Source organism: Camelus bactrianus, chromosome 3 (assembly GCF_048773025.1).
Source record: "Camelus bactrianus isolate YW-2024 breed Bactrian camel chromosome 3, ASM4877302v1, whole genome shotgun sequence".
Classification (NCBI taxonomy): domain Eukaryota; kingdom Metazoa; phylum Chordata; class Mammalia; order Artiodactyla; family Camelidae; genus Camelus; species Camelus bactrianus.
This window is the reverse complement of record NC_133541.1, coordinates 79704158-79727697: the sequence shown is the minus strand read 5'-3', so window position 1 is coordinate 79727697 and position 23540 is coordinate 79704158. Positions and strand designations below refer to the sequence as shown.

The window sequence follows — 23540 nt, the reverse complement described above, 5'->3', positions numbered from 1 at the left end:
AAACCCTTAAGGACATTCTATGATATTACAAAGTACAGAAATAAATGTATTCACTGTCTTCAGTATGAGGCATTCTTTTAAAGTCAGTATTTGATGCTTTTTTGTTAGTTTAAATGCAAGAAAAATAAGTCAAATAATTATTGAAAAATATACTTTTAAATCTTGCCTTTTTAAAACTGAAGAAGTAATGCAATCATGTACTAAATAACCAAACTACAAAAAAAAATTAAGTCTCCTTCCTCCAGAGCCCCACAAATCCTCCTCCCTCAGAGTCAACAGCCATTGTTTTTTAATGTTCCTCTCAGACTTGACAATGTATTTGCCTAAATATATATACAAACATATACATATATTTTTAGCACAAAGAAAATACTAGACACATGTTTTACATGTTACTTTTTTCAATTAATATATATCCTGAAAACTCATTCCACCTAAAACACATACATATACTTCCTTTAAACAGTTACTTAGTATGACACTGTGTGGCAATAACATAATTTGCTTAACCACTTCACTGTTGATGGACACCACTGTGTTCCCAGACTTTTCACTATTACAAACAATGCTGCAAAAAACATTCTTAAATATACATCTTTGTACACATATGCAAGTAAATTCAGTATTAATTAAGAGAAGTGGAATCCTTCGCCAAAGGGGAGATCTCAATAAACAGTTTCAAACCATCCTCTGAAGAAGTCACACCAATTTACACTCTCACCATCAGCAAACTATGAAAGCCTACTGGCCCATGCCTTTGCCAGCTCTGTGTACTATTAAACATTTTCAGTGATGCCAATGTGATAAGCAAAAAATAGTACCTCATTAACTCACATTTCTTAAGATATATATGAGATAACACAGCTACATGAGATTAATGTAGTGGTCATTAATTGATTTTACAGTTTTTTTGTATAGTACAGAAACTAGTCCTACGTCTTATACTGATTTTATTTATATTTTTTAAGTTTCTTATATCTTCTGAATATAGATTATACTAGGCAAAAATTTTTACTTTTAACATAACCTGAATTCGACTTTTAAAGTAAGTATTAAAATGGTTTGTTTGGCAAAAATAATATAAAAATTAAGACTAACATGAAAATTTTAATATTTTATAGAAAGTAGAATATATACATTAAGTATGTAATACCTATGAAAATTTTACAGGCAACTGAATGAATGTCCATTAAATATACATTACCTGCCTTTCCGTTGGATGGCACTAGCTTTGGAAATCCACACCATTTTTAACATTGTAACAAAATTCAGTGCATCAAAGGATTTCTGTAATATATAAAAGGTATTTAAGAAGAAATAGCAGAAAATATTATGAATATATTTTAACATGCCAAGTTTAATTCAAAGCCCCTTTTGATTAATTAGAACAGGGTACTGATTTAAAAAAAAATCAAGATGGATACAAATATTCTAAGGAAAAAGGATAAAAACTAAACTCAGAAGAGCTATAAAACTTCCTCATTCTGTGCCTTGCTGGGATATGTGCTTCTTTCTGCTACACTTGGATAATGGCAGTCAGTTCTCATAAAGCATCAAGACTGAAGAGAACTGATTTATTCTCTTGAGGTCATTTTCTAACAGATTTACAACACAGTGAGAAATAGTAGTGACCAGGGACAGACACTTTATGAAACACTTTCCCGGGAGCTGATCTGGAAGAGTAACAAAAATCACTAAACTAATCATATTCCCAAGTGAAGAACTTTTAACCTCTTCTGTTTTACCACCTGCTGAACTACTAATGCAGTTAGCAGATCCAGAATATTACAAGAGAGAAAGTAAAAAAGAATAATTACTACCCCATACTTCCTCAAAGAAATATTTTAAAAGAATTCATTGCTAACAAGAATATATACATCAATCATTCAGTGACTTTCTATTTTCCCTTTCATGAAATAACTATACAGAGCAAATAAAAATGTGTTCTAATAATAGTTTATTCATGGGCTTTTTAGGAAAGATGCTGCTTATTTTGTTTTTAATAAAATGTTATATTTATCAATTCTGTATGTAAAATAACTTTTGACACTACCAAAGTTTACTTGATAAATAAAACCAAAAGGTAATTAATTTTTTCACACTAAAAATGATCATTTATACCCTCTAGAAGAGACATAATTTGCTTTCCCAACATAGATAGTATTTCTCTCCTTGAAAAATCAATTACCTCTATCATTTTCAATTCTTTCAGTGAAAGGGTCGACCAAAATTAAGGGTACTACTGAGAACTGCTGAGCATTCTAATACTAAAAGGAACTAAATACTGCCTTTTATTTATATCAGCGGTTGGCAGTAAATATTTTGGCTTCTGCAGAGGGGCTCTATTGCAACTACTCAAATCTGCTATTGCAAGATGAAGGCAGACACAGACAACAGTTCAGAGTGGACATGACAGTGTTCCAGTAAGATTTATTTTTACAAACGTAGGTGATGAGCCCCATTTGGCTGCTAGCCATTATTTGTTGAATCCTGGTTTTATGTTTGTTTTCTATTAGCATGGTTCTCTTGAACTAAGTATCTTTTGAATACCTACTATATGGGGAGCACTGGAGATAAAACAATGAGCAAAAGGGACACGGTCCACAACCACAAGTGGAAGGGAAATATACAAAATACGCAATCAAATTCCCACACCGTGTGACAAAAATTTCACTGTGATTAGCCAAACCCTTTATTTTCTTCCTCCTCTTTAGTGAGCAGAAGCTAAACTTTTTGTTTCACTTGTTAAAATAACAAGACAGATGCTATATACTGAATTGTTTAAAGCAGAACATTCACTTTAGTGAAACCAACATTTACTATGTTAAATTCATCTAGAATCAGAAATTTTCCAATTAAAATGAATTCTGCTTATAAAAGCATTTACTGTTATGGAACTTGAGCTTCCTCATTTAAGTAAAAATACAACTTATCCATACATACCTCTTTTACCTTACCAGAATCAATAACAAAGACAACGTCATTGACTGTGATGCTGGTTTCAGCAATATTGGTGGAAAGGATCTGCAACAGGATATTATGGCTTAGTTAAAATGAAAGCAAAACCAATAACTAATAAAATGTAAAAAAGAAGATTTTATAAAACTTACTATTTTTCGAACACCTGCAGGTGGGTTTTTTAATACCTTCTTTTGATCAGATGTTTGCATATTTGAGTGAAGCATAAAGACTTGATATCTGTTGATAATTAAAAGAGAGAATATACTGTGGTACCTATCTGTTATTTAAAGCAGCAAATATAAAGCTTTAGCTTTTACCTATGTGTATTGTCAGCAAACCGCTTGTCATCAAACAGGATGCGATCCCTCAGACCAACAATTTCATCATATCCAGGTAGAAAAATTAATATTGCACCTTGAAGAAGAATGATTTCTTGTAAAATTAAATCTCACTGTAAAACCAGAATCAATCAAAAAAACTACCTATAATGACCTATATCATGTGTTTTCAAGTACTGATAAATTCTAATACTTATGACACTTAAGAGATTATTTGTGCATTATAATCATTAGAATTATATAAAAATCTGTACACACACAAAATATTAATTTTTAAATCAAAGACTATATTCCTGTTCCAGTTCTTTTAGACAATACTTACTTACCAGCATCACAACTATGGCAGATATTGTATAGAAGATGCATGATCAAATCCAAGTCTACTTTTTCATCATCAAAACTATGATGATAAGCTTTCAGGAGCTCTCTGTCTTCTGCACTGAGGTCACTTCCATTTGTCTGAACCAGAGAGCTTTCATCTAGATTACCAAATTCCAATGAAGCACTAGGAAAAAAAAAAATAGACCAAGTCAAATTTCAATAAAAAGAGTAACCTGTAAAGGGCAATGATTCTCATTACATCCACCTTCAAATTTTCAACATACTCTAAGGAGGGCAACTGATACTTAATGCTCTAGCTGTAATGAAATTCATATTTTGGTTTCAAATATATTATTCAAAGTAAAATTTAGCCATAAGTGCTTTTAAAAAAACTCAGTCTGAAGACATTTCTCCAAAGAAAATATCAAATAGACAATAAGCACATGAAAATATGTTAAACATCATTAGTTATCAGAGAAATGAAATTCAAAACCACAATACCACTTCACATCCTCTAGTATGACTATAATCAAAAAGATAGATAATAATAAGCGTGAGAGAGGATGTGGAGAAACTGGAACTCTAATACATCGCTGGTGGGAATGTAAAACGGTGCGACTACTTTGGAAAACAATGTGGCAGTTCCTTCAAATGTTAAACACATATGCCTTAGCAATTAGACACCTAGATATATAGAAAAGGGAAATAAAAATATACGTCCACGTAAAAATCTGTACACAAATGTTTATATTAGTATTAATTCATCACAGCCTAAAAGTCGAAACAATCCAAATGTCCATCAATCGATGAATGGATATACAAACTGTGGTCTATCCACAGAATGGAATATTAATGAGTCATAAAAGGATGCTACAACACGGATAAAACTTGAAAACATTATGCTAAATGAAAGAGAACAATTACAGAAGACCACATATTGTATGATTCCATTTATATGAAATATTCGGAACAGACAAATCTATAGAAACAGTAAGTGTACATTAGGGGTTGCCTAGGGCTGGGAGAGTCGGGGGAAATGAGAAAATGACTTCTAATGAGCAAAGATTTCTTTTTGGGGTGATGAAAATGTTCTCAAAATTGACTTTGGTGATGACTGCATAATTCTATGAACATACTAACAACCACTGGATTGTACACTTAAGTGGATGAATAATATGGTATGTGAATTTTATCTCAGCAAAACTTAACACAAATTTCTGGTCATCATTTATATTTTCTTAATATGATGTTTCTTTTTTTTAACTTTTTTTTATTGAGTTATAGTCATTTTACAATGTTGTGAGGATGTTTCTAATTGTTCACTAGTATAAAACAAAATTCTGAAGGATAGTTTACATTAAAAAAAAAACAAAACTCTACAGGTACTAGCTTAACTTGACTTTTCATTTGGTTACTCTATACTGAAAGCAGGTAGGTAATGCTATTTCCCAAAAGCCAGAATCAGTAAAAATGACTGAAATAAACCTCATGTTTCTTCATCCTGTATGTAAAAATATAAACTACTGCCATCACTAGCAATTACCAATATGACTTCTAGAAAGTTCAGTGCAGCCCAATCTCTCTTAAAGAGCTCAGCAGAAAAATAACGTAAGACTGTTTTCAACTGGGAAAATATTAAACTTATGCAACTTCATAATTGCAGTATTTAAACTTTTAAGATCCAATTTAAAACATTCCAAGTATTTTGCTTTCTCACTTTCACCAGGTAAATGAAGGGGTATTAAGTTCATTGTTTAAAGCTATAAATTTTAGATATCAACTATCAATAATCCAGTAAGTATAATAAATACAATTTAAATATCTGAAATGTATAATTGATAACATCATGATTTCTGGAATAAAAAGAAAGCCAAGTTAGCTGGGATAATTAAAATATTATCCAGATAACTGCTTTACATGGTAACCTATAGTCTTCTAGTAAGTGATACCTAACACCATAAAAATGTCTGGAACATTCAAAGTGTTAGCACTAAAAGGATTTTAAGCTCTGGGTGCTATTATTGTGATGACAACAAAACTCACTATACCAGACTAGCATTTGGATCTGTCAAGACCTTTAAGACTCTACATTATCATTTAATGAAATTAAAATGACAAAACTAACTTCATACTTCAAACATTTACTTCATTTAATATCTGAGACTACATTATAGATTTAAATACAAAAAAAGTCAAATAAAACATTTCATATGTTCTTGAATAATAATATATTTTAACATTATTTTTAATACTCCTATAGGTTGAAAATAGAAGCTAACAATGTATTATAAAATACATTTTATTTAAATATATTTTTAAAAATATCTTCTTTTAGCTACCTAATCTAAAATCTATATAATCTATCTAAATATCTAATCTAAATTTATCTAAAATCTCTAAAAGAAGAATTACCTTTATAGGTTTTTCAAAGTATTGCCCTTCTGATTCTTTTTTTTTAAATCAAAGTAATACATACACCTAGTATTAACAAACAAATGGTTTTATAAAAGTTGTAACAACAAAAACCTATCTCTGTTCCTAGTCATGCTGCCTAGGACCTTTTTCAATTCTTTCAGCCATTTCTTTTGGTATTTACTGCCTTATTTCTAAATAACATTCATTTTCTGCTATTTTTTGATTTAACAATTTAGTAATTACCTATGAATCTCCAATTAATGAAAAATAAGTTCACCACCTCCACCCCCATATGCTTTCTACCCACACAAATCTATACAATTTTCATTAAACCTGCATTCAGCCTTTACTTTGCTATAATACATAAACATTATTTACCTCTGACCTAAGTAATGAACTATGATTACAATTCCTTTCTTCTGTAACTTTTTGGTTTTCCTTGAGTAATTACTAATTTTTATTTGCTTAGTTTTCTGTGTACTTAGCACTAATTCTTCTCAATTTGTGAAAGATTCATAAAATCTTTTTAATATGATCAAAACTATCAGGTAATCTTTCTTTCGGATGGGCCTTGTTTGTGGAGCCCTCCATCTTTCTTCTGTTTCTATGAGACTAGGCCTACTGGGCAGCTGTCACAGCAAAGCCCTCTGTACAAACATACTAAGCATTTCTTTCACCTATCTCCTGTGCTGGAACTACTATGTTTTTCTTTTTTACTTTGCTTCCTCATTTTTATGGAGCACATTCTCTAATAGCTTCCCCATAAGAATACATAGGAATAAATTTTCCTATCATTTTTCTATAATTTTCTATCTCTTGTCTTTTTTCCTGCCTTGTGAGTAGTTTTTTTCAACTTTATCTTGCAACCCTTCTGAATTCCTTTTCTGCTGTGGCATTTTAAATTTTCAATAGCTCTTTCTTATTTATTCCTTCTTTCAAAATATTCACCGAACATCTACAATATCCAGGCACTGTCCCTGAACAAAGAAGACAAGGAGCTTACTAAATTCTAGTGGAGAGAAAAGACAGACAATAAACCAATAAATATAGTAAATAAGTAAAATACACAGTTCATCAGAGAATGGTAGGTCCTATGGACAAAAGAAAAAGTAGAACAGCTTAAAGAGGATCAACAGTGCAGGAAGGTGGATTGTAAAAATAGGTAAATTTGGGTAGTCCTCATGAAGATAAAATTTGAACAAAGATTTGTGTTCCTTTTTTTAGCACACTGTTTTTGTTTCATGAATAGTTTCCATTACTGTTTTTGAAGTTTTGCTCTGGTTACTGGTGCTCAGTTTCATCCAACTTCAAAAGGGTGGGGGGGTTGTCGTGCTACTGTTTGTGTGACGTTTGGGTGCTTTTTCTCCTCAAATGCCTGATGATCAATCCTTGGTAATTCATTTATTCTCGAAGAGTGAAGCATAAAAACCTCCATGTGCACAAGTGTGAATTGCTGAGTTATCCGGTTTCAAGATGGTTATTCCATTGAAGGAATACCAAACCTCTTATAATTCTAAATCTTTTCTCTAGGCTTGGTCTATTTTTCCAGGAAGGAATTCTCAAGTTTTCTGCCAAAGAATATATGCTTCAAACAGGAAAAGGTGACAGGGACAGTAGGGGAAGGAAGAAGACGGATGGTATCTCAACTTTCAGTCTTTACTAGTAGACTTTCACTTAAACCCCTTTTCTGTTTGATATCTCACTCCTACTCTCCCACTGTACTTGGTAACCCAAAGTCCAAAGCCTAGATGGTTTAATTTTTTAATATACTTCCCACTTCCTGCCAAGGTGGGAACAACTGAGGGCAGGGGAGAAGGGAATCTGAAATTCTAAACATTCCTCATACAGAATTTCAACAAATTCAGTTATTTTTTTAGCTCTTTCTTTCATTGCTTCATTCAAAAGTTGTTGAATTAGCCTCTAAGAAGTTCCAAAGCTAAAATGAGTTTGTTTCTCATTGGCATTTCCCTCTTTAGTCACTCAGGTTTCAGCTTTCTTAGCTCTGCTAAGTCAAACATCAGTGATCCCTTAGCCATCTATCATCTAAAAATGTACTAACATCTTCCATCAGTTGCTGTATCTTCTCCCACTCTCTTGACTTTGTTAGTTTACACACATTATACTCCTTCCTTATCATTTCAGTAAGGTTTCAGGAAAATGCATGTTTAATTGGAAATCTCCCTTCTGCTTTTTCAAGATAAAATAAAAAATAAGAAATATTATAATATAGTGGATCTTATTAGCAATCTACAAAATAACTGAACAAAAAACTCCTTAGAATTACCAAAAAAAAAAAAAAAAAAAAGAGAGAGAGAGAGATCTGGATAAGAGACTATAAACAGCCTTCGTTTGTCACACACTATGACATATATGGCTAAGCTTTTTAAAAAAGAGTTAGGATTAACTAAAGATAGTATTAAGTTTTACCTGTAAGATTCTAGAAGATCCACAATTTCAGTCTGTCCAAAGTGTTTAGCCCAATCTAAAGCCATCCTGCCAAAATTCAAAGATATTAAATTAAGAAAGAGAAATAATATTCTCAAAGTTATAAAAATTAGTCACTCAAAATTACTCATTCATCCATTAAAGTAGAGATGTACAAGCAATTATTACAATAGCTTTTAACAGAAAGACAAAAGAAATCAAAAAAGGTATGTGGAGCTATACAAAGATATACAAAGAATGGATGTAGTTTAAAATTACCAGCCATTTGATGCTTTACTATGGACATTGGCTCCCATACTAATTAATTGTTCTACTTGACTTGAAAAACCTCGTCCTGCAGCAACCATCAGAGCTGTTGCACTGGTTTCACTATGTCTGTAATCAACTAAAAGAAGGAAAAGATATACAAATATTAAATTTCCAAATTATTTACAGTCATTTTAATCTTCTTTAATGTTAGGAGAATTAACTTGGAACCTTCTCCTTTACTTAAGTACATGATAACAGCATTATATAACACTTAACTCAGATCATCCAAGGAGATCTGATACTGATGTGCCCTTAGTATAAAAAAGGATGAAATAGGTACTATCAGTTGGAAAGTAGAAGGAAAGTAGGAGTAGGAAAGAAAACCTCACCAAGATATTAAAACAGAAAAAGAAATCTACCAACTTGTAGAATCCTTAAATAATCTTCTTAAATCTAGATATCACCTTGACCAAATGACAAGATTTAATTAAAGAATTAAAAAGTTAATTTTCATCAGTATCTGGTCATGAATATTTAAAAGCACAAACTCAAAGTTTAAAATGATTTTTTGATGTTCTTTTGTTTTGCTTTTACTCTCCATTCCAGGTTCTTATTGTGTAAGATGTTTAATGGGACTAACAGTGGCCGAAAGCTTACTTTCCATAAAACTCCTCCATGAGAAAAAAAATTAAACTTCTACTGAATTTAAATTCCTTCTTAGAATATATTTCAAGCATTGCAATATACTATAAGTACTTAGCACTAATTTTCATGAATCACAAAATTGGTTAATTTGAGAAAGAAATCACAACTGCAAAAAAAACCTCTGTAGTAAAATTTAAGATAATTAAAAAGGAAAATTATAACTTTCCACATATTATTCCACCCAATTACCCTCACTATTTAATAACTCTCCTAAACATGGTATCCATTATTAATATAAACCAATGTTTCTTAATGTGGGGAGGGGGACTCACAAGAGAATTACCTAGGGCTTTTTATTTCTGGAAGTAAAAACAGCTATGCCTTACTCTTAGATTCAGATTCAGTAGGTCTGGGATAACCAGGCATATACATTATTAAAGGGATCTGTAAACATTATGAATTGTACTCACTATATGAGAACTACTGCTTCAACAGAATATTAAACTCACAGCCTTGGAGAACAGAAACAAAATGTGCTTATTTTGAGCATAGGAGTATGAATAAGTGTGTGAGTTTGAAAACATCCAAAAATTCTTTAATTTTCTTCCCTTCAAGAGATGGAGCCTAAGTCCCTTCTCCTTGAGTATAAACTGTACTAAGTGACTCACTCTAACAAATAGAATAAAGTGGAAAAGATGATGTGCAGCTTTGGAGACTAGGTCATAAAAGGTACCTATAGCTTCCTGCTTGCTTTTTCTTCTTCTCTTTTGAATCATTCACTCTGGGATAAGCCAGTTGCCACATTCTGGGAAGAATAAGGTAATCTTATGGGAAAGGTCCAGATGGCAAGGAACTGAGCCTTCTGCCAAAAGCCAGAGATAAATTGAGGCCTCCTGCCAATAGCCAAGTGACTGAGTCTTCTTGGAAGTAGATCCTTCATCCCCAGTATACCTTCAGATGACTGGAGCCCCTGCCAAAAGCTTAACTACTACTCTGTGAGCAAGAATTACTTAGTTAAGCCACTCTCAGATTCTTGATTCTCAGAAACTGTTTGAAATAATAAATGTTTTAGGTTGCTAAGTTTGGGAATCATTTCTTATGCAGTAATAGATGACTAGTATAGTGAGCATTCCAGAGAATGCCTAATCTTACTAAACCAGCTAATTACTATCTAGTTATACAAGATCACATATGGAAACTGATAGGATTAAAAGAAATCTATGAAGCCCAAGGTTTCCTGGATCACATGAAGTATCTTCAACTGTGGTGCCAATTAAGAGTTAAGATTTTAGAAGAGAAATAAAAAGATAGGAAGCAAATTACTGTTCCTACATAACATTCTAGTTTACTTTACATGACTTAGATATTTAAATACTGGGCTCTGGAAAATGTCCAATAAAACTATAAAAGAGAAGGACCTGGGTCCATGAAATGGCCATTATCAAAGTAATAGTCTAGTATTTACTAAAGAAATATCTAGGGAGAGGGTCAAAGATAATATATAAATACTTTAAAATGTTTCATAAAAATTTTAAAGCAACACACCTCAGAGTTCAAATTTCCTAACTTTTGGGTAGAGCCCTAAATGAAGTAGGTATTGGGCCATATTAGTATCTGCTGGAACAGCATTCCAAGCAAAGGAAACAACAAAAGCAAAGGTCCAGAGATGGGAACGTGCCATCATATATAAACAGCAAGAAGATAAGAGTGGCTAAAGCACAGTACACAAGGAAGAAGAGAAGAAAATGAGATAAAAAAAGCCAGAGGCTAAATCAGGGAAAGGACTTCGATTTTTATACAAAATGTAATTGAAAGCCATGAAGAACTGAGAGCAGGGAAGTGGCATGATCCAATTTCCTTTTCAAAAGGATCAATCTGATTGTTCTCTGGAGAATAGGCTGTAGTAACTTAAGAACAGAAGCAGTCAAAGTAGTCCAGGAAGGGAATGTTGGCTTGGAATGTTGGATGGCAGCACTAGGGGAAGTGAAACGTGGTGAGATTCAGTATTTATTTAAAACTAACAAGATTTGCTAATGGATTAAATGTGGGGTATGAGAGCAAAATCAAGGATGATTTTACATTTTGTTGCCCTTAGCAACTAGGTGAATAGTAGTACCCTAGCTTCAGATTCAAAAAAAATATGTCTGGGATGGCCAAGCACATGCATTTTTAAAGAGGTTTAAAACTGATTATGGTCACTAAAGGAACACAAAGGAAAGAGCAGGTTGAGAGGGCAGTAGGCAGAAAGACAATCAATCAAGTTGTTTTGGGCATATCTACTTTTATTCCTCTAACAGACAACCAACTAGAGATGTCAAGTGATTAGGTGTAGTGAAGTCAGGGGGAAGGTCAGAACTGGAGACATAAAATTAGGAGTCATTTTAAACAAATATTTAAAGCTATGACTAGATGAGATCCATCTAAGGAATAAATGTAAATGGAAGGAAGGTCTGAGGATTGAGGCCTGGGACACTCCATGTTTAGAGGTCAAGAAAAAGAAAAAAAAAAACAAAACTGCCAAGGAAACCAAGACATTCCAGCTAGGGAGATGAGAAAAAAATAAATCAAGTACAGAATATCAGAAGTTAGCTGAAGAAAATATTTCAAGAAGGGAGTGATCAAGCATAATAATAATAAAAATATCTAGGAATAAATCTAACCAAGGAGGTGAAAGAATTATACACAGAAAACTATAAACCACTGATGAAGGAAATTAAAGAAGACTTCAAAAAATGGAAAGATATCCTGTGCTCTTCGATTGGAAGAATCAATATTGTTAAAATGGTCACACTGCCCAAGGCAATCTACAGATTTAATGCAATCCCTATCAAATTACCCAGGACATATTTCACAGAACTAGAAAAAAATCGTAATAAAATTTATATGGAACCATCAAAGACCTAGAATTCCCAAAGCATTACTGAAGAGAAAGAAAGAGGCTGGAGGAATAACTCTCCCAGACTTCAGACAATACTATAGAGCTACAGTCATCAAGACAGCATGGTATTGGTACAAAAACAGACAAATAGACCAGTGCAACAGAACAGAGAGCCCAGAAATGAACCCACAAACTTTTGGTCAAGAATATACAATGGAAAAAAGACAGTCTCTTCAGCAAATGGTGTTGGGAAAACTGGACAGCAGCATGTAAAGCAATGAAGCTAGAACACTCTCTTACACCATAGACAAAAATAAACTCAAAATGGATCAAAGACTTAAATGTAATACAAGATACAATAAACCTCCTAGAAGAAAATATAGGCAAAACATTATCTGACAATACATCTCAAAAATGTTCTCCTAGAACAGTCTACTCAAGCAATAGAAATAAACGCAAGAATAAACAAATGGGACCTAATGAAACTTATAAGCTTCTGCACAGCAAAGGAAACCATAAGTAAAACAAAAAGACAACCTACGGAATGGGAAAAAAATTTTGCAAATGAAACCGAAAAAGGCTTGATCTCCAGAATATATAAGTAGCTCATACGCCTTAACAAGAAAAAAACAAACAACCCAATCCAAAAATGGGCAGAAGATCTAAACAAGCAATTCTCCAAGGAAGACATACAAATGATCAATAGGCACATGAAAAAATGCTCAATATCACTAATTATCAGAGAAATGCAAATCAAAACTACAATGAGGTATCACCTCACACCAGTCAGAATGGCCGTCATTCAAAAATACACAAATGACAAATGCTGGAGAGGCTGTGGAGAAAGGGGAACCCTCCTACACTGCTGGTGGGAATGTAGTTTGGTACAGCCACTGTGGAAAACAGTATGGAGATTCCTCAAAAGACTAGGAATAGACTTATCGTATGACCCAGGAATCCCGCTCCTGGGCATCTATCCAGAAAGAACCTTACTTCAAAATGACACCTGCACCCCAATGTTCATAGCAGCACTATTTACAATAGCCAAGCCATGGAAACAGCCTAAATGTCCCTCAACAGTTGACTGCATAAAGAAGATGTGGTATATTTATACAATGGAATACTACTCAGCCATAAAAACCAACAACATAATGCCATTTGCAGCAACATGGATGCTCCTGGAGAATGTCATTCTAAGTGAAGTAAGCCAGAAAGAGAAAGAAAAATACCATACGAGATCGCTCATATGTGGAATCTAAAAAAAACACAAACAAAGCATAAATACAAAACAGAAATAGACTCATAGACATAGAATACAAACTTGTGGTTGCCAAGGGGGCAGAGGGTGGGAAGGGATAGACTGGGATATCAAAATTGTAGAATAGATAAACAAGATTATACTGTATAGCACAGGGAAATATATACAAGATCTTATGGTAGCTCACAGAGAAAAAAATGTGACAATGAATATATATATTTTCATGTATAACTGAAAAATTGTGCTCTACACTGGAATTTGACACAACATTGTAAAATGATTATAAATCAATAAAAAATGTTTAAAAAGTCATAATAATAGTAATGCTGAGAAGTTTAAGTGAGGTGATAAACTACTTGACATCTATATCCCTTCTAGTACTGACCTTTTATTATCGTCATTCTACATTTTGCCTATAAATCTTTAGGGTTCTAAAACTCACCTCTGGTTGCCAATATCCACTACAATCAACTAATGAAAACAGGATAACTCATTAGTGAAAACATGTCCCATGACATAACAGGCACAGGAGAATCAGAACGTGAGCCTCTGTAACTAAAGGTATACTAAAATTTTCCACTTACTAAATGAGTAATTTAGAGTAAAAGTTATTAACATTTTTTTCCTTTTTTGAAATCACAAATCTCTGAAAATGCAAGATATTCCAGGGGTAAAGAGGAGTGGGTGGGGGATGGGGTACATTTATGTCTCAATATATACACATAGAAATACTTTTCCACATAACTGTCATATACTCACAGACTCCATAAAACGATTCTGGAAACATTAGATTAAGAATCCCTGATTTAACACAATATTTATTTATCTACTATGCTAATAAGAAGATCCTGATCTGTGTACACTTGAAACAAGTATTCCAAAAGAACAAACTATTGTTTGTGAACAAAAAAAACTCTGAAGTTTTAAATTAAACTGTACTTCCATCATAATAAATAAGAGCAAGAATAATTTAAAAATTTAAGTAAATTATACTCACCACTAACATTTTCCGTTAAAATAAGGTGAAAGACCTGAGCAAAGGCATCAACATCTTTATGCAGCCATATGTCAGAAAGACAAGCATCCATTTCCTTTATTAACCACGGTTCAAGGCAATTCACATCTTTTTCTGTCTTTAAAAAGAATCAAAGAAATGTTAAAAAAAATTAAAAGATTAAAAAAATAAAAAGAAGATTTTAAATTACTTAATGCTTAACTTTTGCTTTCAAGGAACATGAGACGGCCATAACGGCCACAAAGACTACTAACCATATGGTATTCTGGCAAAGGATTTGACATAAAAGTTTCTTATATCATTACACACATTATCACTCATAACACTATACCTTGTTTCTACATTCATTTTTTTTTTATCTGAGAATGAGCTTGTCAACTAAGGTGTATGGTCCAGTCACAATATTAACTGTGCTTCTGACAGAATGTTGCTAAATGTACCTGTACATCAGTGGTCTTCTCTCCCAACTGCCCAACAGAGGAAACATCACCTGGAGCTTTTCAACACTGATGCTAGGTCCCACTCAGACCAAGTACACCAGAATCTCTGTGACAGAGGCCAGATTCCATAAGACTTTAAAAGTTCCTTAGGGAATGCTAATGTGTAGCCAGGCTTAAGAATCACTAACTGACATGGTCAAAATGCTGTTCACTGAGCGAAATGGATGTTCTCTACACTAAACAACATTTTTTAAACAGTCTTCAAAAGTATACAATCTTTAAATGTATAGTTCATTTGGATGTATCAGAACTTTAAACACTGGAAGAAAAACCACAAGCATGTCATGTTTCTTCTCATGGTCAAAATAGTTTAATTCTTTTCCTAAAAAGTGCATAGTCCCAGCCATCACATTAACCACCAATGACTTTTCAAGAGAATCAAAGAACAAAAGGGACCTAGGAAATCTGCTAGTTTCAGTTCTCAAACAGACTCCTTGGAACCCAAGGTAGTAGAAGCCCCACCTAGGAATGAGGGTGGAGAGTGATGGATGAGCAGGCAGGGCTTCTACAAAATATATCATTTGTAAAAGATTCTGTGGCAAAATAGAAGGAAGAAAATGAGAAGAGAAGAAACTGAGGTCTATAGTTTGTAATTAATTTTACAAAGTCACATGGTTGGTGGTGGAAACATCAGTCTTGATTACTTGCTCTAAAACTAACAGCCTTTCCTCAATTTTTTCCTAACTTAGCTTATCTTGCATTGCTTAGCTCATAGTTCTTAAACTTTTGAGATGACAAAATACCAAGCAAAAATAATGTATACACATAATACCTATAACTATTTTCTTCAAAAATTTATAGAAAAGATTGAAATAATTTAAACTCAGAGTGAAACATTAAAAGATGTTACATTTGTAAAAAAAAAAAGTATAGAAAGTTGTTCTGAAAAATGTGCTGTAGTCTAACATAAACTAAGAGAATTATACTTTGTAATTCAATAAAAATTATAATCTCATAAGATGTTCTTTTAAATTACACAATTTTCACTCAAAATAGCAGTGTGAAACCACTGAGGTCTTACCAACTGACTGAAGACAGCATCACCACCATCATCCAATAAATCATATTCTTCAGTCACATGTGGAACAACCCTCTGTCTCTGAGATTCAGGCTTGAGAGTATTCTCTTGAACTGAGTACCATTCTGTAAGTGTGGTTTGTTGTTTTTCTTCTAAATTAATTACCGAAGAAAAGTAGATAAATTCTCTGCTTCTTGAAATACATTTATTTGATTAAAAAAATTAAGTGACTCTGAAAACAGTTACTAAATTGGCTTTACTTTGAAGTTACTTTTTAAAAAATGTATTAATTAGGAACATCCAATAAAATGTGTTATGCTGAACCAACAGGAGACATCAAACTGCTTTAAAAAAAAAAAACACCTCACCTATTCATATACTAGTAAGGAGTTTACCTCTAATTAAGTACGTTATTTACTGAAAAGTATTTTGGCCATATAACAAGTATTATTTAAATCAATGACTAACATTCGTACAGCATTTTGTAGAAAATCATTTATTGAACTTACACCACTGTGCTAGTTGTTTGAGATACAAAGTATATATAATTTTCATCTTCAGAAGTCTCAACAACTAGGAGTTTTACAATTTACATATTAGTAATTGGGCACTGCACTGTGAAACAGGCATTCTAATTGCTTTTATCAAGTGAAGAATTCAAAGAAGTTATTTGAATCAAGTTTTACTGACTAAACAAAGGAATCAAAGTTTAAATAAGCCAAATCTTCAATTCAAAAGCTGAGATATATAGTATAAGTCATGATAAAAGATGTTTTAATAGGCAAATAATGCTAAATTCCAAGTACAGATGCAATTCATAATAACATCAAGATTTGAAAACCTCGACAATTATATCAAAGATGAGCCTGTTATTACTCACATGCTACTCCTTTCACACCCTCCCAACCACTCCGCACTGCCACCCTACAAAATGTGCTGAGGACAACCAGCATATAATCTTCTGCCTCCTTAAAATAGCGGTTAATCTTTGGATACAAACACACTCAGTCTCCTCAACTCTGGCATCCACTTTCAATTCCTCTCTATAGATTATACTTCTGGACATAAACCACAATGCAAAAGGTACACTTGGGACAGTATTCTAATATAACATTATACAATTATACACAGAAAGAAATACTTTTAAGTGTCCCTGTACCTGCATAGTATAAAGCTGGAGTCTCCAAGAAGTCATATCAACAGTAATTTTCTTTTATATTTGATAAAAAGCTTACCTCTTTGTTTTTCTTTTTTGTATTTTAACATTTCTTTGTTTGTATATCCAGTAGTTCTTAAAATATCTTCAAGAAACATTTCTTTTACTTCAAATGGTCTTCCCTGAACTAAATAATAAAAATGGTTTTAATTAGTCAATTTGCATCTTACAGACAATTCACATAAAAACATGAGATTCCCAAGTTAATAAATTCCCAAGTAAATAAATGGCATCACACTAGGCACTAGGAATATAAATGGTAAGCAGAAACAGAGCTACCTCCTGCCCTCTTGAAGCTTGCAATCTAGCAGGAGAGTCAGACATTAATCCAATAATCCAGAACATAAATGTAAAAACAAAGTTGTTAAAAGTCCTATGAGAGAGAAGTATAAGATACCATGAGAGTATATAAGATGGGAATTTGAATGAGTCAAGAAAAGCATTCTCACTGAGAGAAATGAGAACCAAGAGAAGTGGGTAAACAAAATAACTAAGCTACATGGAAAGAAAAAGAGTGTGCTATGAAGTAAAAAACAGTACACACAGAGCCCCTAAGGTAGGAAAGAGCATGATGTTTCCAAGGAACTGAAAGGCCAAGCTAATTGGAACATGATGTGAGAGGGGGTGTGGAGAAGGGACTGTAGTTCAAGATGAGGCAGAATTAAAAAGTCTTATCAAGGGTTTAGGTCTTTATTCTGAGGTAAAGGTCAAAGTTTTAAGCTCTCAAGAGTGAATAACATCATCAAAATTCCACTTCATTAAAGAACACTTTGGCTGCTACGTGGAGAATGAGTTTAAAAGACAGCAGAGTGGAAGGAACAGACCAGTTAAGAGCTATTACAATAGTTTAGGTTAAAGAAAACATTAACTTGAATGAGACTGGTGATAGTAAAAATAGTAGGAGACAGGAGATAGTCAGGAAGTAAAATCCACAGGACTGCGCATTAGATTGGATATGGAGGAATGATAAGGAAGTGTCTGCAACAGTCCTTGAAAATCTGGCTTACAAAACTGGATGGATGATGATGACATTCTATGAGGTAACAAGGAATGTGAAAAGATAAACAAGTTGGCTGGGGTGGAGCTGGGGTTTGGTTTTAGACAAGACAAATGTTAAGTGAGCTTCAGTTAGAAGATTCATAAATTTTATGTGCTTTACCACCCAGAAATATTATGAGAAAAAAGACAGGTCTGTGAATTAGGTGACTAGGTCAATAGTATGATTAACCGAAACAGGCGACACAAGAGAAGCAGATTTTGTAGAAAGCATTAAGTATTCACATGGGGCACATGTGAAGTCAACTGCTTATAGCTAGCTACCTAAGTCCAAAGCTCTGGAGAACAGTTTTAATTGGCAATAAAAATTCAGAAGTCATAAGTGTAAAAGGAAAGTAGAAGCCAAGAGCAAGAATGAGAGCTTCCAGGGAAACTAACTGTGCATCCCGAATACCTAGTAAAGAACAGCATAGAGCAGGGGAGAGAGGAAAAACAGAAACCAAGAAGGAAGGGAAGGGAAGGTGAAGGGAGGAGGGGAGGGGAGGGGAGGGAAGAGGACAGGAAGGGAGAAGAGAAAAAAATGAATCATGGAATAATCCTCAAAAATGCCAATATTTAAGCACCATGCAAAACAAGAGAAACCCACAGAGGAGACCAAGAAAGTACAGGCTATAATACAGAATGAGACTTAGGAGGCAGGGCTGGCAAATAAATTATGGGGTATGAGCATTTCACAAAAAAAGGGGAACAATTATGAGAAATACTACAGAAAACTTAAGATTTTTATGTAAAACCTGAATAGTAGGCTGGGCAATTAAATCAGTGTCAAAGCAATACTGGTAAGAATGCACAAATAAACAGCCTCATAAACTGTAGAAATATGAATCATTTCAGCCTTCTGAAAAAGTAAAACGGCAAAACCATTTTACTCTTAAAATTAAAAATACATTCTTTTACTCAACAATTTCACTTTCAGGAATCTATCCTTAGAAATAAGAGCACCAATATATAAGAATATATGTATAAGGATGCTTACAACAAGGTTTACAATAAAAGAAAGGGAGTATCTAGAACCAATTTGAATGTCCAAAAATAAAACGGTTAAATAAATCATGGTACATTCATATTAGGAAATATAAAAGCAGCTGGTTAATATAATGAACTACACCTAGAACTACTAAACTGGAGAACTGTTCATGACATAATGTCATATGAATAAACCAAACTGCAAAACAACGTATACGGCATGTGCCCATTTCTGTAAAACCATTTTCTATAAACATGATATATATGTATATATTTACATATATTATATGAACATGAACAGGTAAGACAATATATACTAGGCTTTAACATCAAATAATCTCAGGGAAGTAGACATGAAAAGAAGACAGAAGTGATTGTGAACTTTTCCTCTACATGTTTGTACTGTGTCACTAAAATAAATACATATAACTTTTTCAATTTTTCAAGAGAAAGTTAATAATTTTTTTAAAGACTGGTGGCAAAACCAGATTTGATAAAAGGGTAATGCCAAAAATTAAGTGGTAACATATTCAGAAGTACATGGAAAATAAACATGAGAGTACAAACTACTCTTTAAAAGAGTCTAAAGGCAAAGCTACAGGACAGAATTTAAAGGGGAATACAAGGTCAGAATAAAGCAAATTTCTTTTTACACTAGCAAATTGGCTTGTTACACAATACTAAAAGTTGTTAGATGGAAAAGGAGACATAGAGATGACTGATTAAGCACTTCTCAAAGGAAACAGAAATGGATGCCCTACACATCAGAATATTCCCCAACTTCTATAACAATAAATATAATCATGCCAAAAAGTATTTTTTCATAAGAAGCCTAGAAATCTGATAATTTAACTTACTATGTATCACTGGACAGCTCCCAAAATACCTTATAAAAAGATTGACATCCAAGGCAGCACTAGAAAGAATTAGTTTCAAAGTTGGGTGCTTTTGCAACAAATCTCTTAACTTTGTAAGTAAAAAATCACTAAATCTATCCCTTTCATGTACTTCATCCTGCAGTAAACAAAAACAAAACCATGAAACAGTTAAAACATAAGGACAACTAAGTCTTCAAAATTATGGAGCTGCTGGGTTTTACGCTAATTCAAATTACATGTGGACAAGGCCAATTAGTGAAAATGTTGTATTATGGACAACTTAGAAATAATGAGATGTAACAACCTACTGGGAATTATACAATACTGTCCTTTTCCCACAGAGTATAAAACCACAAAAACTACAACAAAATTCTCAATTAATGGAGTCTAATTTAATGTACTTTTAATATATACAAAATCTATTTAAATATGCTTCTGTTAGCATCAGGACCCAGTGCATCCTTTGGCTGAATGAACAGAACGAGTAAGTTTCCAAAACTTGCTTATCGCAAGCTTGTAAAACTTAATCTAATTCTTCTGACAAAAACTGGATAAAAGCTTAGAATTCTTTAATAAGGTGGTAATTCATTTAATTATTTCATCAGCAGCAACTCAGCATCTTAACCATGAAGTTAAATGACTATAAAGAATACCCCTAAGACTTGGGAGGGGAATCAATTGACTAAGCACAGAAAGAAAAGAAAACTTTCACCATTCTGGAGAACTCTTAAAGTATATGTACCATTTTCATATATAAAAAGCACTTTTTAAAAAACTACCTACTTATTTTATTTTCACTCATAAAACCTGGTGGTAGGAAAATATTTAATATAAAGTATTTATTTCTAATAATTATGGATAATAAAAAGTAACTTGATTATAATAACTTGTTTAAAAAAATTAGTTTTCATTTATATCCTATCCTAGAAATGTAATTAGATGTTTAAATTTAAATATTCTTACCACAATAACATGTGTCACAGTTGATAATGTACTATCGCCTGCCATCAGAGTACGAAGCAGTACCCCATTAGTACAAAATGTCAGAAGCGTCTTTGGAGAAACTCTTTAAAAAATCAAAATAAAGTGCACAATTACAAATCTTTTATGTAATTAAAACATGATCATATTAAATGCTAGTCTCCTTTGTACTTTAATAAGTGTAATAATACAACAGTGTACTGGTATATATGCTTTATTAGCAAAGTTATGTGAAATATGTATTTTATGCCTGATAATCTCACAAATTTATTATTACTAACAGTCTTGTATCAAGTGATTATTTTGTTAAAGAACCAAGATAGGTTTTTTTATAAAGGCCTTAAAAACTTTTTGCCTGAGGAAAAAAGTACATCACAAAAAAGATCAGCTTTTTGAATCACTATATCCAAATTACTGTGAGCAAAGAAATGATACTAGTTGTCAAGAAGTTACTACCAGTACTATTACTAACATTTATTAAGGGCTTACTGTAAACTTCACATCAAACCTGTGCTCTAGATGCTTTCATTAGCCCCATTTTATAGACGAAGAAACTGAGACTCAAAGAGGTGAAATAACCTAAACTTTATCATGAAACTATGAAATAGGATTTCTATCTATGGCCCAAACTTTTTTTCAAACTATTATTTATTCAAAACCTCACTACGTTTAGTCATGACCTCAAAGGCCTGCCATAAACTTATTTGGAGCAAAATGACCATCTAACTTTTCAAGTAACTCATTCTCTATACTTAGTGAAATAGAAATATTTAGTCTTTTCTAAAAATGGTAAAAGGTAACAGAATTGTCTTTACCTGCTTTCTAAACGGATCTGATATCCAATTGTTTGACCAATCCTTTCTCTTCTCTCTGCAGCAACTCTTTCGGCCACAGCAATAGCTGCTAATCGTCTTGGCTGAGTACAAAATATACGGCAGGGGATACCATTTTTAAAGCAATCATCTAAGAGGAACTGAGGAATCTGGAACAAATTTTAAATTACTATCAGATGACATGATTGTACATTCAGAAAATTCAAGTCAATCAACTGAAAAACCATTAGAACTAAAAAGTTCTGTAACATGCCCAAACATAAAATAATCATAAGACCAACAACTTCCATGTAACTACTAATAATCAGCTAAAAAGTGTAATATGAAAAGACTCTGCTCCCAATAGAAACTAAAACTAAAACAGTGAAAATAAAATTATGAAGAAATACTTGAAGTTTACATGAAGAAGGTTATAAAGTGCTACTGAAAAACATAAAAGACATGAATACACTAAAAAAATGACACACTCCTGGTTAGGAATAATCAATATTGCAAGAATGTCAATCTTCCTTAAATTATCCTATAAAGTCAATGGAACAATTACCAAAATTCCATTGGAATTTTTTAAATAGTGAAAATTATAAACAAAACAAAAATAGCTTAATACCAGGATTGCAGACACTTAACCATAATTAAATTCAAACATGTCAGAAAGATTTAAAATAATAAGTAAAAGTCTTCCCCACCCCTACCACTACCAATAGTCCCCTCCATAAAAGTAACCTCTGTTAAGTTTCTTAGAAACTCTGTTGGGGAAAAAAAAGTTTATACGATTTAAAATATTTGTATATAAAAACAGGTTTTTATTCAAACAAAGTGATTATTGTCCTTAATGTTTGTCATCTGCAGATCTCATTTAAAAACATATCAGATCTATCTAATCCATTTTAATACCTGCATAGTACATCTTATGGATGTGCTATAATTTAACAAATATGACTATACATTAAGTAATTTCCAATTATTTTTAGGTATGTTATTATTGATGTTGTTGCTTGCTACTGTAAAGAATACTGCAGTGAACATCTATCTTCACATACTTTTGTAAAGATAAATATATGATGAGTCAAAGAGTATATAAATTTAATTTTTACGGAAAAATGATCAATCTGCCCTTCAAAACAATTTATACCCCTACCAAAAGAACAGGAGATACTGTTTTCCCAAATGCAAATACTAGATAACATGAATTTTCAAATTTCTGCCAATCTAACAGCTGAAAAATATAATTATTGTTTTGATTTCATTTTTTAAACTATGAGTGAAAATAACATCTTTTCATTGCATGTCTTAGTCCCGAGGATTTTTTTTTAAACTTGACCACTTCATTTGGAAGGATAAATGCAAACAAACTGCTAAGAAATATTTAAAATATTTAAAAAGAGAAGCTAATAAAGAGGTGTATCATGCCATATACTGTAAAACTACAAAATGCAAAAAGTGAGATCTTCATGCAGGAACAGATAATTAAAGACATATAACAAAAATTCTGGGAATAGACCTAGGTACTACAGAAATTTAGTATTTGATCAAAAGTAGTATTTCAACCTATGCACCCCAACGTTCC

At 32.6% G+C, this 23540-nt stretch overlaps 1 protein-coding gene across 6 annotated transcripts in view; it reads right to left on the bottom strand.

Moving 5' to 3' along the window:
• YTHDC2 (YTH N6-methyladenosine RNA binding protein C2) overlaps positions 1 to 23540 on the bottom strand; it is an 83784-nt gene that overhangs the window by 26047 nt on the left and 34197 nt on the right. For all 6 annotated transcript variants that reach the window (XM_045507772.2, XM_045507775.2, XM_045507773.2 and 3 more), the window contains 13 exons: positions 21956 to 22122; positions 21123 to 21225; positions 20139 to 20295; positions 17279 to 17386; positions 16047 to 16195; positions 14508 to 14643; positions 8739 to 8865; positions 8463 to 8528; positions 3626 to 3804; positions 3279 to 3375; positions 3111 to 3198; positions 2944 to 3024; positions 1205 to 1287 (listed from right to left, as the gene is read on the bottom strand). In XM_045507772.2, coding sequence (XP_045363728.2) covers positions 1205 to 1287; positions 2944 to 3024; positions 3111 to 3198; positions 3279 to 3375; positions 3626 to 3804; positions 8463 to 8528; positions 8739 to 8865; positions 14508 to 14643; positions 16047 to 16195; positions 17279 to 17386; positions 20139 to 20295; positions 21123 to 21225; positions 21956 to 22122 — 1541 coding nt within the window. The remainder of the gene's footprint in view (positions 1 to 1204; positions 1288 to 2943; positions 3025 to 3110; positions 3199 to 3278; positions 3376 to 3625; positions 3805 to 8462; positions 8529 to 8738; positions 8866 to 14507; positions 14644 to 16046; positions 16196 to 17278; positions 17387 to 20138; positions 20296 to 21122; positions 21226 to 21955; positions 22123 to 23540) is intronic.